The 14,339-nt window shown below is 37.8% G+C and overlaps 2 protein-coding genes and 1 pseudogene across 2 annotated transcripts in view; 1 reads left to right on the forward strand and 2 right to left on the reverse strand.

The window, feature by feature from the left end:
- The window catches only part of MAGT1 (magnesium transporter 1), a 33,958-nt gene extending 32,978 nt beyond the window's left edge, over positions 1-980 (reverse strand). Inside the window, exon 1 of the mRNA XM_063083096.1 lies at positions 762-980. Within this exon, the coding sequence (XP_062939166.1) occupies positions 762-863 (102 nt within the window). The 5' untranslated portion in view covers positions 864-980. The remainder of the gene's footprint in view (positions 1-761) is intronic.
- Positions 981-5,172: 4,192 nt separating this feature from the next.
- Positions 5,173-10,248, forward strand: LOC134367479 (cytochrome c oxidase subunit 7B, mitochondrial). The gene is made up of 3 exons (XM_063084230.1): positions 5,173-5,311; positions 8,067-8,185; positions 10,049-10,248. Exons 1-3 carry the CDS (start codon positions 5,272-5,274, stop codon positions 10,124-10,126), a joined length of 237 nt encoding a protein of 78 aa, XP_062940300.1. The 5' UTR covers positions 5,173-5,271; the 3' UTR covers positions 10,127-10,248.
- Positions 9,120-9,218, reverse strand: LOC134368781 (U6 spliceosomal RNA; annotated as a pseudogene).
- Positions 10,249-14,339: the final 4,091 nt, after the last annotated feature.

Below are 14,339 nucleotides of genomic sequence, written 5' to 3' on the forward strand. Positions count from 1 at the left end.
GTACTCGGCTTTTCTCAACTATAAAATTAGAAGGTGTAAATAATTGCTAGTATTCTTTTAAAATTCTAAGAATATATGGCTCTAAGTCACAAATATTTCAAAGAACTGTTAAAATTCCTCTGCTTGGATTGCTTAATGGTGAATAAAGAATATTGTTATCTCCTGCATTTCCCAAAGCCTGTTAAGTTCCACAGAGAGAGATCTATTTTTGTTCACTTACGTATACCAAGCGCCTAGAACTGTGCCTAGAACGGTGCCTAGCACGCTTGATAATTGTTGAATGGTTGAAAATGGTTTGAGTTTTCACTCTGGTACAAAGTTGCTTTGAAACAATTATTTGAACAGTGTAACAAACCTCGCATAATTTCGCGCTTCAGTCTAATTCTCACATTCCTTAAGTGAAAATGCTACAAAATAGATAGCTTTTATACATCTACGAGGGAGTTACTTCTGCCAACAGCAGAAAGACTCTCAGATATCCTACCCCTGGACTTAAAATCGAACCCCCCACCCCCAGCACCCGAAAGAAGTGTCAAAACTCATAGCTACGTGCATTCATAGGCCTACATTCAGACGCTATATTCCCAGAAGACAAGGAGTTACAGTTCCTTCTCTTAAGAATCCCACAACTCCGAAAACGGCGAATTGAAGCCACCAAAGGCACAGAACTGGAGGAGAAAAGGGGTCGGGAGGGAGAAAACAGACCCTCCCAAGCTCCACTCATTGAGAAAAGCCCATGTTGCTGAAAACCGCGTTCTTACCTCCTTCTTTCTTTGGGCAGAGGCCGAAGGAACCTCATAAACGAGCAGCAGCGCCACCGCCATGGTCGCAGAGACACACCAAAACCACCAACGCGCTGCCATGTTCACTCCTCACTCCGATAAACTTTCCTCCGGCTCGGTCTGAGGGTGGGGCGTGAGAACAAGCAAGCCAGCCCCTTGCCTTTCTTCATTGGTCCAGCTCAGCCCTGCAGGGCGACCCCTCACATTACGTAACAGTGCGCTACTACCAGACGCCCGCTAAAAGACAGTTCACTTCGAACTGGTCCTTGTTAGCCAATAGAAAAAGGATCATCTGGAGGTTTTTCATTGGCCCACTAAAAGATGATGAACCGCCCCTTTATTTTACGTAATGATGTTGCCCTTAGCGACTCTTCCAACACGCATGCGCAGTTATGAAATGTTGCGAATTTTCCAGAGGCCAAAATGGTTTGAGGCTGCTAAAACGGAATCTTTTTCGCAAACATTCGTGTCGAAGTCCTTAAAACCCACCTCATTCGCGTAATATTCTGGAAAAATGGGACCTAGATACACGAGTGATGGGAGCTGTCTTAGTCCCCCATTCTGCCTCCAAAGTACTTCAAATCAAAATGGAAAAAAAGTAAAAGTAGGAAAGGAAGGGAAAAATATCACTGAAGGAGAGTGTTGAAAGTAAATATGAATAAGAGCTTGTCGAATATCTTCCGTGTCCTAGGAACTGTGCCAGGTGCGCTGAAAAAAAGAGGACATCAAAAATTATTTTAAAAAGTTTTTTGTTATTCATAACATCATTTTTTAGTTAAACTGCTTGACTTACTACTGAAAGCACCAGCAAGGACTTAAATTATGGGTAATAGACGGCGAATACCTTCTTTTTTGTTATTTTGTTTTGGGGATGGGTGCAAAAGTGAGGTTGTAAAAGAAGTACTTTGCCTCTTTTTAAAGATTTTGTGATCACAGTTGGTTTTCATTAAGCATTCAATTCTCCCATCTAACAGTAAAGTCCTACATAGCTGAAGAATTTTCCATTTATTTGTCCCAGTTCTGTTTCATCATAGTGGGTTTTAAAACTGGGATGATTTTACTAGAGAATAATAATATACTCAAGAAGAAAAACACCAACAAAATAAAATCAATCTGCCTATAATTTGGATTTATTTTGATGATGTGGAACATATATGACAATTCTTTTAGGCCCTGCTGGGGAAAAAAACAGCACAGGAAAATAATTTCATTATATTGGAGAGACAAGGAGATGTGTAAGGAAAGAAAAATGGCGGGTTCCGAAGTGAAGACGTGAAATAGAGATATGAAAAAATTAAAAATGTTTATGGATATTCATATTAAGAAAAATGCAAAATAAAAGCACAATAAGACATATTGTATGATTCCATTTATGTGACATTCTGGAAAAGGCAAACCGATAGGTACAAAGAACAGAGCAGTGGCTGGCAGGGGCTGGGAGTAAGGGGAAAGTTGACTACTTTCCAACTCCTACTCCTAACGAGGGAAAGTAAAGAACTTTGTAGAATTGGACAGGAATTGGAGGTATTAGTATAAACTTATCATTCATAACATATATTCCTAGCTCTATTCACTGAAAGGACTAGACGCAATGACACACCAATAGCAATGAACACACCTAGTGCTCAAATCTGTGTTGCTAACTGCCATTCCCAGTAAAATAAATTAGGGCTCTTTAGAGACATGCTTCATTCTAGTGGTGGTGCAGGAATGTACATGATGAACATTTGACATCTTGTGTCAGAAAATAAAGACATTCTCAAAAGATGATGGAGACATGTCAAAAAAGACACAGGAGCCAGCTTGAGGGGAATCCTATTGACCACATCTGGGACTATGAATCATTAAATTATGACAGTAATTGAATCCATGAATCCATACTGATAATAAACAAATAAATAGAGGAGAAAATAAAATTCATTCTTACAATAGAATACCCAACATTAAATATATATTAAATAAATTTAAAAATCATGACATGAAAGACAAAGTCTGACAAAAGATTCAATTTTATCTTATTTTATTGGACAGTTTTTTTATTGAAAGAATTGATTATATATATTTGTGGGGTACAGAATTGAATATCAATACATGTGTACAATATGTGGTGATCAAATCAGGATAATTAGTATACTCATGTTTACAAAACGTAATCGATCTTCGTGACCCTTAACTAGTTTCTTGCCAACCCCTCCCCCTTTCCCAACTCTAATCACCATAGTTCTGTTCTTTTTTTTTGAAAGTTTAATGTATTATTATGGTCCTTCCTTCCTTCCTTCCTTCCTCTTCTTTCATTCTTTATTTCAGCTCCCACTTATGAGTGAAGACATGCAGTATTTCTCTTTCCGTGCCTGGCTTATTTCACCTGACATAATTTTCTCTCAGTTCATCCATGTTGCTGTGAATGGCAGAATTTCATTCTTTTTTATGGCAGAGTAGTATTCCATTGAGTATTTATACCACATTTTCCTTATCCAGTCACCTGTCAATGGACATTTAGGTTGATTCCAACTCTTAGCTATTGTAAATAGAGACGCAATAAAAATGGGAGTGCAAGTATTCTTTCCCATGATGATTTCTATTCCTTTGGGTATATACCCAGCAATGGGATTGCTAGGTTGTATGGCAGTTCTGTCTGTAGTTGTTTGAGGAACCTCCATACTGTTTTCCATAATGGCTGCACTAAATTACAGTCCCACCAACAGTGTAGGAGGGTTCCCCTTCTCCACATCCTTGCCAGCATTTGTTATTCTTTGTCTTTTTGGTCATAGCTGGTCTAACCGGTGTGAGATGATATCTCAGCGAGTTTTGATTTGCATTTTTCTGATACTGAGTGATGTTGAGCATTTTTTCATGTGTCTGTTGGCCATTTGTATATCTTCCTTTGAAAAACACCTACAGCTCCTTTGCCCATTTTAAAATCAGGTTTACTTGTATTTTTTACTGTTAAGTTGTTTGAATTCTATGTATGTTCTGGATATTAATCCCTTGTCAGATGCATAGTTTGCAAATATTTTCTCCTGTTCTGTAGGGTGTCTTTTCACTCTGTTAATTGTTCCTTTAGTTTGATATAATCCCATTTGTTTGCTTTCTTTTGTTGCCTGCACTTTTGGGGTCATATTCATAAAGTCTTTGCCCAGTCCTATGTCCTGAAGTGCTTCCCCTATATTTTCTTTTAGGAGTTTTATTATTTTAGGTCTTATATTTAAGTCTTTAATCCATTCTGAGTTGATTTTGGTATATGGTGAGAGGTACGGGTCTAGTTTCATTCTTCTACATATGGATGTCTAGTTTTCCCAGCACCATTTATTGAAGAGGCAGTCTTTTCCCCAATGTACATTCTTGTTGCCTTTATCAAATATCAAACAATTCAATTTTAAAGGAGACACATGACAATTAAATTCAATGCAGGGACCTGGACTGAACTGTGGATAGAAACCTTGGAACAATTGGTGAAATTGGAATATGAGCTGTATTGCATCAATATTAAGTTTTCTGAATTTGGTAACTGTACTGTGGTCATGTAAGAGAATATCATACTCTTAGGAAGTGAACCCTGAAGTATTAACAGGTAAAGGTGCATGATGTATGCAAGTTATTCTCAAATAGTTCAGAAAAAAAAAAAAAAACCAACCACATATATGTATGGAGAATGAGAGAGAGAGAGAGAAACACATGTGGAAAAATATTACCAATTGGTGTACCTAAGTAATGGGTATATAAGTCCCCCCCCGAATATTTTATTATGAAAATATCCAAACATACAGAAAAATTGAAGGAATTGTACTGTGAACACCCACCACCAAGACCCTACAATCAACAGCTTACTAAATTTGCTTTATTACGTATTTATCATATATTACAGGAATTCTTTTTTTTTTTTTTTCCAGCGACTGTCTGGTATTGGTGTTACATGGGTGACCTTGGTGTTACAACACCGCGCTCTAACCGGCCAGTCCTTACAAGAATTCTTTTCACTATTCTTGCAACTTTTCTCTAAATTTGAAGTTATTTCACAATTAAATGTTAAACCAATTAGTATGTAGTAAAAGGAGACAAAAAATGAAAGAAGTAAGGGAAGCTTTGGGGGAGCAGAAAGAAAAAGAGGTAGTGTGGCTAGAGATACCAAACCCAAGCCTTTGGAAATTCAATACCAGCTTGAAGCTGGTGCCTTAAACGATTCAACCTAAGATCAGTATCTCAGCTCTCCTGTATGGAGCCTTAAACCTGCTTCAAGTTGTTCTTTTATTCTTCATTAAATACCTCATGTATAAAGCCTGAAACTACCTTTCCCAAAAGGCCTTCATCTTTCCTCGCGGTAAAGAGGATTACAATTTCTATAGGTTTTTACGGATCTCGCGAGATTTCCTCAAATCACATTAAGGACCGAAAGCCATTTTGTTTTTCAGGGTTCGTTGCAAGGGTTCTTGACGCGAGTTTTCGCCAAGCCAACAGCTGCATTTGCCGCAGTTCTGTCTTCCTCTTCACCATGTTTCCCTTGGCCAAAAACGCATTAAGTCGTCTCCAAGGTGAGCAAAAATTATGAGCAAATCGTTTACAACAGTTTTCTATCCATTCGTTCTCGTCTCTCGTGTCCCTTTCCTCCACCAACGTCCCGCTCTTCTAATTCTAAGTGCTCTGTCTCCCACTTCGCCCCATGTCATTGGGAAGATGTCCTTATAATTGGCTTTATCACCAGGTGTTTCTGTTTCGGTTCCCAGCTTTCTTTCTGTTACCGAAGTCATGCTCTAGCCGTTCCTTTTAACTCTTCAGTAACCTGTCATTTCAGGGAAAGACTACTCTTGGCGGACACGTCTCGTTCGTATGTAATGTGTTAAATCTTAGCTTTGGGCGTACGTTTACTCCTAACCTTACGTAGAAGAATCTCCTTCCAATTCCTATAACCGTAACGGAAGGAAACTAAATCTAGCTCTTCACTTGGTTTCATTGCAGGGAGACAACCTAAATGGTAGCCCTGCAGCTTTGAAGTTATTTGTGGGTTGTTCACTATTAGCTACTCCGAAAGCAGTCCTGGTCATTTTCTTCTTATCTAAAAGTAAGGCAGGTAAAGGGAAGTTTTGAGATCAGCATTATGTGTTGCGAATGCACTAGACGGAAAGAAGTCATTTCCATACTTGTTTTGCACTGAAGGTGACCTTGAGTAACGTGAGCAGTTTTAGAATGAAGGTGACCTTAAGCAATTACCATTTAGTTTCTGTATCCATCTTTTTATTTTCACTTTACAGAGTCATTGGGGGTATTACTAGATTGTGCTCTAAACACTCAACCAACTTTGAAAATAACCAAAAAAAAGCAGCCCGACTGGTTTTTCATATTCCAAAAGCCGTGTTTATTATCTCTCACTTTGGGCAAGTGATTTAACCTCTCTGAACCTCAGTTTCGTCCTTTGGAAAATGAGGGGTTAGTAAATACCTACTTCATAGGGCTGTCGAGGATTTTATCTCAGGAAAGCCCCCCCCCCAATGTGGAATTCACACGCTCCCTTTTTAACTGTTCTAGAGCAGAATACAAATATGCAATCGTATATTGTGAAATGTTTGTAAATTTGTTTTTCCCAGGTGTGACTATTTAAAGGTAAAAAAGAAAGCTGTGTAGGGCAGTTTGGAGAAGAACCAATAATAGCCATTGTACCACATAGAAGCCATTATATTCTTAAGTGCTAGTGAATGGGCAACATTGCTGTTTCTTAAGCATGATTCTCATTATGTATATAAGTACCTTTTGAGGTTCTTTAAAACAGCAACGACCAGGGCCGGCCCGTGGCTCACTCGGGAGAGTTCGGTGCTGATAACACCAAGGCCACGGGTTCGGATCCTATATAGGGATGGCCGGTTTGCTCACTGGCTGAGCGTGGTGCTGACAACACCAAGTCAAGGGTTGAGATCCCCTTACCGGTCATCTTTAAAACAAAACAGCAACAACAACAACAATCAAACAAACAAACAAAAACCCCGAAGGAAAAGAAAAAACACAGTTGGAAATATGTCTTGGCTCTTTCCCAAGCCCTCCTCGTTAGTTCCTCCAGGGGCAGTTTGAAAATTTAATTGTTTTACCCTTTCTGTAGAATAATAGTAAAAGCAAAGTTTTAATGTTGTCATTATGCCCCAAAACCTTTACCAGCTTCCCCTGCCTGCCAGGAAAGTCTCCCTCCTTGATTCTTTCTAGCTTTATCCCCTATTACTTGTCTGTACACCTTGTCCTTCAACCAAACTTAATTGGTTTTCCAGTACATTGGGCTTTTTTTTACCTCTGCTTTTTTTCAGATTCCCCTTTCTCACATCTACATAACCAAATTCTATCTGCCATTTATTTATTTATTTATTTATTTATTTGTGACCGGTAAGGGGATCACAACCCTTGGCTTGGCTTCACCCACACCGCGCTCAGCCAGTGAGCACACCGGCCATCCCTATATAGGATCCGAACCCGCGGCGGGAGCGCCGCTGCACTCCCAGCGCTGCACTCTCCCGAGTGCGCCACGGGGTCGGCCCTCTATCTGCCATTTAAAGTGCTTAGCTAATTCTGCTTCCTTGTATTATATGGTGATTTGTGTCTACATGTGTAATATTCCTCCTCTAGACTGGAGATTACCTAAGGACAGTTTGTGTCTTACACATTTTTATGTATCCCATTTCTTTTAGCATGGTGCCATATTCATTAGTAATTTAAAAAAAAAATAAAAATTACCATAGATTTTGGAGGTATTTTGTTACTATAGAATTACAAAGTCATAAACATTTAGTGTGCTTTAATTTGAAGTTCATTTTAGGTTTATTTGCCCTTGTATGAGTATGTTGTAAGTTGTTGAACACTGTTAAATAAATTTAAGTGAAAATTGAAGTCATAAATATTCAAATTAATAAAGAGGAGCCAGTTTCGAGAGTTATACAAATAGCACTTTGTAGCGAACGTTACTGACAACACTCGTTTTTTGCTTTTTTCCCAACATTATGAAAACTTTCAGACATACAGAAAAGTTGGAAGAATTGTACAATGAACACCCACATACCCACCACATAGATTCTACAGTTATCATTTTGCTGTATTTGTTTTATCACATGTCTGTCCATCTGTCAATTCATCTTATTGTTAATATGTTTCAAAGTATGCTACTTTGGTTTTAGCTACAATATGTTTTAACATTGAACTGCGTAATACTGTAAGGTTTAACTTCCTTGGCTTTCCTAATTGGCAGTATCAGTCATATGTGTTCTCTTTTCCTGATGATTGATATGCTTCTGTGTTTTTTTTTTCCCCTGTAAGTTCGAAGCATTCAACAAACGATAGCAAGGAAGAGCCATCAGAAACCTGATTTCCATGACAAATATGGTAATGCTATATTAGCCAGTGGAGCCACATTCTGTATTGCTGTATGGACATACGTAAGTACTATTGATTGATAATTTCTATTTTAGATATTTTTCATTTTCATTTAGTCCATGTATTCAAAATGTTTTAACACAGTAGTATACATTTTTAGTTAGGAGGGACTTGAGAGATTATCTAATCTAATCACCCGTCTAGTGCAATAATTTCTTCCTCAACATCCAGCATTCATTGATCCTCTGTTCTTAACATTTCCAATAACAAATTGCTTATGGGATCACAAGGCAGCCCTTTCCATATTGTGTAGCTGTTAACAGGATCTTATGTTAAAATTTGCCTCCCTTCATATTCTGCCCATCATTCCACTGCAACACAGAAATTCTGATCCCACTTCCATATGACAGGCAACAGATATTAGAAAATTGCTATCATGTCTCCTGAATCTTCTCTTTCAGATTAAACATTCTTAGTTCTGTTGATCATTTGTTGTTATATGGTTTCTAGAGTTTTCACTATCTTGGTTCACCCTCCTGGACACATTTAACTTATCAAGTTTTCTTCTGAAATTCTGCACTCAGAACTGAGCACAGTATTTCTGATGGATGAGATGTAAAGTAACTTGCTTTTCATATTTTAGGTTTTTTACATCTTTAAAAAAATTTATACTCGAAACATAATTGATTATGCATATTTATGGGGTACAGAATTGACTATCAGTATTTGTGTACAATATGTGGTGACCAAGTCAGTATTATAAGTTCATCATTATAAATTGTTATCATTCTTTGTGTTCATTACCCAGTTTCTCCCTAACCTCACTCTCCCACCCCTAGAGACCATAGATCTGTTCTCTCCTTCTGAAAATTCAGTGTGTTATTGTGGTTCTTCCATTGTTTGTTTGTTTGTTTGTTTGTTTGTTTCATTCTTAGTTTCCACTTATGAGTGAGGACATGCAGTATTTCTCTTTCTGTGCCTGGCTTATTTCACTTAAAAAATACGGAGTGCTTCACAAATTTGTGTGTCATCCTTATGCAGAGGACATGCTAATCTTCTCTGCCAATTTTAGTGTATGTGCGCCAAAGTGAGCACTTTTTTACATTTTGTATTTAACAATCTATTTACCAGTCACCATACCAACATGTTAAAAGTAGGAGTACTGAAATTTTTATAAATATATGAGTTGGTTTTAAAAGATCTGAATCAACCCTTTCCTTAATAAAGAAACTTTATTTAAATGAATAGGCCTTTTCATTCTTGTTTGGTTTTTTGGCAGCTGGCCGGTACAGGAATCCAAACCCTGGACCCTAGTGTTATCAACACTGTGCTCTAACCAACTGAACTAACTGGGGAGCTCCATTCTTGTTTTTATCTTCCTGAGATCAGATATACTATTAAAATACATGTGTACTTAATTAGAAAGATAAACAGATGTTGAACAAATGTGTGATCAGAGGAGCTTTTAGAGGTGAAATGCTCCTTAATGATGGAGGGGTACTACAAAATGCTCTTTGGCAGTTATTTAGGTAGTTGTGGTTGAAAGAAGCTATTTTTTGAGGGGGTAGTAAAAAAATGTGAAATATAAATTTGAATGAAGTAGAATTTTAAAATTCATTTTATCAGTCATAACTAGCCACATTCCAAGTGCTCAGTTGCCACATGTGGCTAGTGACTACTGTATTGGACAGTGCAGATGTAGAACATTTCCTTTTTTTTCCAAGAAGTTCTATTGAATAGCACTGCTCTGGAGAATTAGGACAGCAATTAGGTTTGACCTACATGGGGGGACTATATCCCAGGTAAGTTTTTGCGTAATTTTAACCTATAGAGCAGAATATCTTTGACTTTTTGAGAAACAGCCTCTAAGCAAGAGTAGACTCTGGTTTAAACATGTATAACTGACAACATTTTAATTCTTTCAGATGGCAACACAAATTGGAATAGAATGGAACCTGTCCCCTGTTGGCAGAGTCACCCCAAAGGAGTGGAAAGACCAGTAATCATCCCAGCTGGTGTAATAGTGAATTGTTTCAAAACCAACTCATAATTGATGCCAAGTAAAACCACTGTCTACCCATTAAAATATGGCATTATTGAAGAAATAAAGTACGTTTGAAACCTTCATTGTAGGTTTTGTTTCCTTTGTAAATGAAACAAAGCTTGATCACTTTTGATTTATTTAACCTTCGTGTTAATAGTAAAGTTGCTATACAAGGGCCGGCTCGTGGCTCACTCGGGAGAGTGCAGTGCTGATATCACAAAGGCCATGGGTTCAGATCCTATATAGGGATGGCCGGTTAGCTCACTAGCTGAACATGGTGCCGAGAACACCAAGCCAAGGGTTAAGATCCACTTACTGGTCATCTTTATAAAAAAAAAAAAAAAAAGTTGGTATACTAACTTCTTACATAGCTTCATACAACTTAAGTAGCTTCTGTGAGGTAGTGTGAAAGGAAAAATTGGCTATCACCTGGACGTCACCTTTATAGTAGGCTGAAATTTTGTTTGCGAATAATTGATCACAGAACTATTTTAGGTCATCTTTGAGCCAAAAATTTGGCCCAGATCTCGCTTATGCCTACTACTTTCTCCCTGTCATTTATGTTTATATTTGGAATTGGCATTATTAACTCCTTTTCATTACTGTTTAGAGAACTTAGGGTGTCACCAGACCCAAAGGAAGAGTGGTCCTATAAAATGAACTCTGAGGATGTCTGAAGACTAGCAAGCTCCTTGGCTCCTTTGGCATATTTACGTTAATTAAAGCTTTCAGTTTTTAAGTGTAGTTTTAGGGATGTTTATATTGTTAAAGAAAGGATCTGTCAAATATCATGTATTCCCTGTTATCTAACTACTATCACCTCACCTGTTGGCTTTTTATAATCTTAACATTTGGATTTGTGAATTATCCTGAGTTTAGCATGTGACATTGAATTTTACGTATAAAATATTAGCTGAAGAAGACATCTGCACCACATGTTTTATTACTTCCTTGGCTGAGAGCTATAAGTAGTCCCTTGTAGTTTGCTGATAGTGCTCAAGTAAGCAGAAAATGGAATTTCAGTTGAGTAACCTATGTATATTAGCTAAATTTACAGATTTCTAAAATCCATTTACCTGATACTATAAAAGTTATCAGGTAAGTCGCTTTAGAAATCTCTAAATATACCTTATGTAGATAAGGATTTATACTTAACCCAACATTTGAAAATTTTTCGCTTATTACATGGAATGCTAGAAGTATGCTTTCATGGCAGTATGTCCTGGTTTCTCATCAAATGCACCAAAGCCAGTGATTTCATGATCTGAGTAGGAAATGTTGGATGTCATTGCAAAACAGGTAGGTTGCAAGATTAGTAACTATATAGTATTACCACTATTTGATAAAATTTCAACGAACATTTTACGCTATCTCATGTTTATAAAGAATGTTCACAATAGGACTACAGTATTCAAGTGTGTGTAACCCTGAGGTGTGATTAAGCAAAATAAACATGTCTTTAAGGAAGTTTCAACCTTCTACTAGATTATGCAAGCATACCTTTTCATCACTGAATTAGCACTGAATATTTCTAATGACTGGAGGTAATTTTCAGTATGATTTGTACCACTTCTGTCAGGTAAGTGATAAATTGTCAGCTATAGGTATGACATTTTAGAATGTTACTGTGTCTTTGCCAATAACAAAAGTATATGTTGCTTTGTGGGATAAAACCTGGTGGTGGTAGCCAGCATCTTTGAACAAGCTTCTAAAATTTAATTTTGCTTTTGTAGTTAATCCTGTCCTGATGAGTAATTTTAAAACTACAATGACCACTACTTGAAGTAGTAGTTTAAATTATTTTGTGCCATCACAATATTCTGATTTTGCAGCTTTTATAGTGGAGTTTGAGCCAAGAAAGTTTTATCCTTTCACACAAATGCACTGAACTTATCCCATAACACATCACTTTGAGAGTTTTAATACCTAGAGTTGGGAGGTCATCAAATTAGTCTCCTTATTTATTTATTTATTTTTTTAAAAAGATGACCGGTAAGGGGATCTCAACCCTTGGCTTGGTGTTGTCAGCACCACGCTCAGCCAGTGAGCAAACCGGCCATCCCTGTATAGGATCCGAACCCATGGCCTTGGTGTTATCAGCACCGCACTCTACCGAGTGAGCCACGGGCCGGCCCATAGTCTCCTTATTTTCAAGTATGTGTATATCTGAAGAATTTAGGTAAGTGACTTACCTTAGAAGCATTGCCGATTTTTTAAACTATTTATCGGAGGGCTATGAAGTATTTTAAAATTAGGGTGAATGTCACAAATAATATTCTTAATTTCACTCTAAAACTGAATTATTTTAGCACCTGTGTTATGTTATTTTAAATTCAGCTTATCTAGAATCTGGTTCTGTGGTAGTTGTAGAGACAGATGTTGAGTTCTTGCCCTTGTGACTTAACTTTCATTACCACCACCTTGTAAGCCTTTTAGAGGCACCTATCTCCTCAACCCTCAGCAAACCTGATAACTTCTTGAAGACATTCCCCTCTATTTGAAAGCTCAGTCAATATAGTAATTGTGAAAAAAAAAAAAAGTTAGTATGCTTATGCATTGATAAGGAGGATTAGCGATCATGCATTTAGATAAGTGGTGTTTTAGTGAGGGAAAAGCCAAGTGATTGAGAATGTACGTGGTTGAAAAAAAAAAAAAAAAAAAAAAAAAAGGGCCGGCCCGTGGCTCACTCGGTAGAGTGTGGTGTTGATAACACCAAGGCCCCGGGTTCGGATCCCATATACGGATGGCCGGTTCGCTCACTGGCTGAGTGTGGTGCTGACAACACCAAGTCAAGGGTTAAGATCCCCTTACCGGTCATCTTTTAAAAAAAAAAAAAAAAAAAGAATGTACGTGGTTGGTAGAGGATCTTGCAGCCATAAGTGATAAACTTTAAGGTCTACATATCTACATAAAAATCTAGAGAGCTAGTGGATTTGATATTCTGCTTCTGATAAAATTATGTTTCTGTCTTTTAGTGAATTTCTTTGAAAACTTAACAGTGTCAAACTTTTTTTTTTTTTTTTTGTGGCTGGCTGGTCTGGGGATCCATAGCCCTTGACTTTGGTATTAATCAGCACCGTGTTCTAACCAAGTGAGCTAACTGGCCAGCCCTATGCAGTGTTAATATTACAGTTACAAACCAACTTGCTAGTACTTGGAGGTGGTATTAGACCGTTTCTGTTGCTTGTAACAAAATACCCGGAGCTGGGTACTCCGTAAGAAAATTAAATTTATTGCTTACAGTTTTGGAGGCTGGAAAGTCGAAAGTTCAGGGAACACATCTAGTGAGGGTCTTTTTTGGTAGTGGCTTCAGTGACACAGGGTATCATACTGTGATATGGTGGAAGCAGAGAGAGAGAGACCCTTTTGTACTCTGTTTAAAGCCCTCAGAACCACTGCTCATGACCACCATTATTAATCTGTTTATTGGGGTATGGTCCTCAGAATCTAATCATGTCTTCAAGGCCCCACCTTTCAGTTACCATAATAGTATTTCCCATCCTCTTAACTGTCACAGTGGGGATTCAAGCTGCTAATACATAAAACTTGGGGGACACAATCCATATCAGAAGCCCATTAAAAAGCTGTTTTTAATTTCACAATGTGATTTTTAGGATTTTAAATTGGGGATTGAATTTGTATCTTAATAGTTAAGGCTGTGCACATTGATTAACAACTACAACTTAATGTCTGGGAAGATAAGTGTGGGGAAAATAGGATAATTTAGTCAGGTTCCCTCCACATTTCTTGTAAACAAATTATGTGTGGGTGCAGTTAGTGTGCATGTGCACCGATGTATCTCTTTAGTTATTGCTGTTGTGTGTTCTTCAGTTTGTAAAGCAAGCTGGCCAGCAGAGAGCTCACGTCTAAAAATAAAGCATGTTTACTCTGCTGGCAGCTGCTCAGTTTCAGTTTTTCTTTGGACTTTGCCCGTAGCAGTTGAGTTTCTAAGTTTCTCTGTGGACTGCTTGGCTCATAGTGTTGTGTATGCTGAATAAAGACTATTCCTTCTTCAATCAAGGCTCCAAGGATATTTTGGTCTGGTTACCTAGATTGTAGACCTGTGTGTGAACAGTTTGTGAATGGGTTCGAGGGGTTTCTGAGACCCAGACACTAGCTCTAGCTCTAAAATAAGCAGTCCTGAGCCAAGTTTAAAATTTATGTGGAGGGCT

This window comes from Cynocephalus volans, chromosome X, assembly GCF_027409185.1.
Source record: "Cynocephalus volans isolate mCynVol1 chromosome X, mCynVol1.pri, whole genome shotgun sequence".
Lineage (NCBI taxonomy): Eukaryota > Metazoa > Chordata > Mammalia > Dermoptera > Cynocephalidae > Cynocephalus > Cynocephalus volans.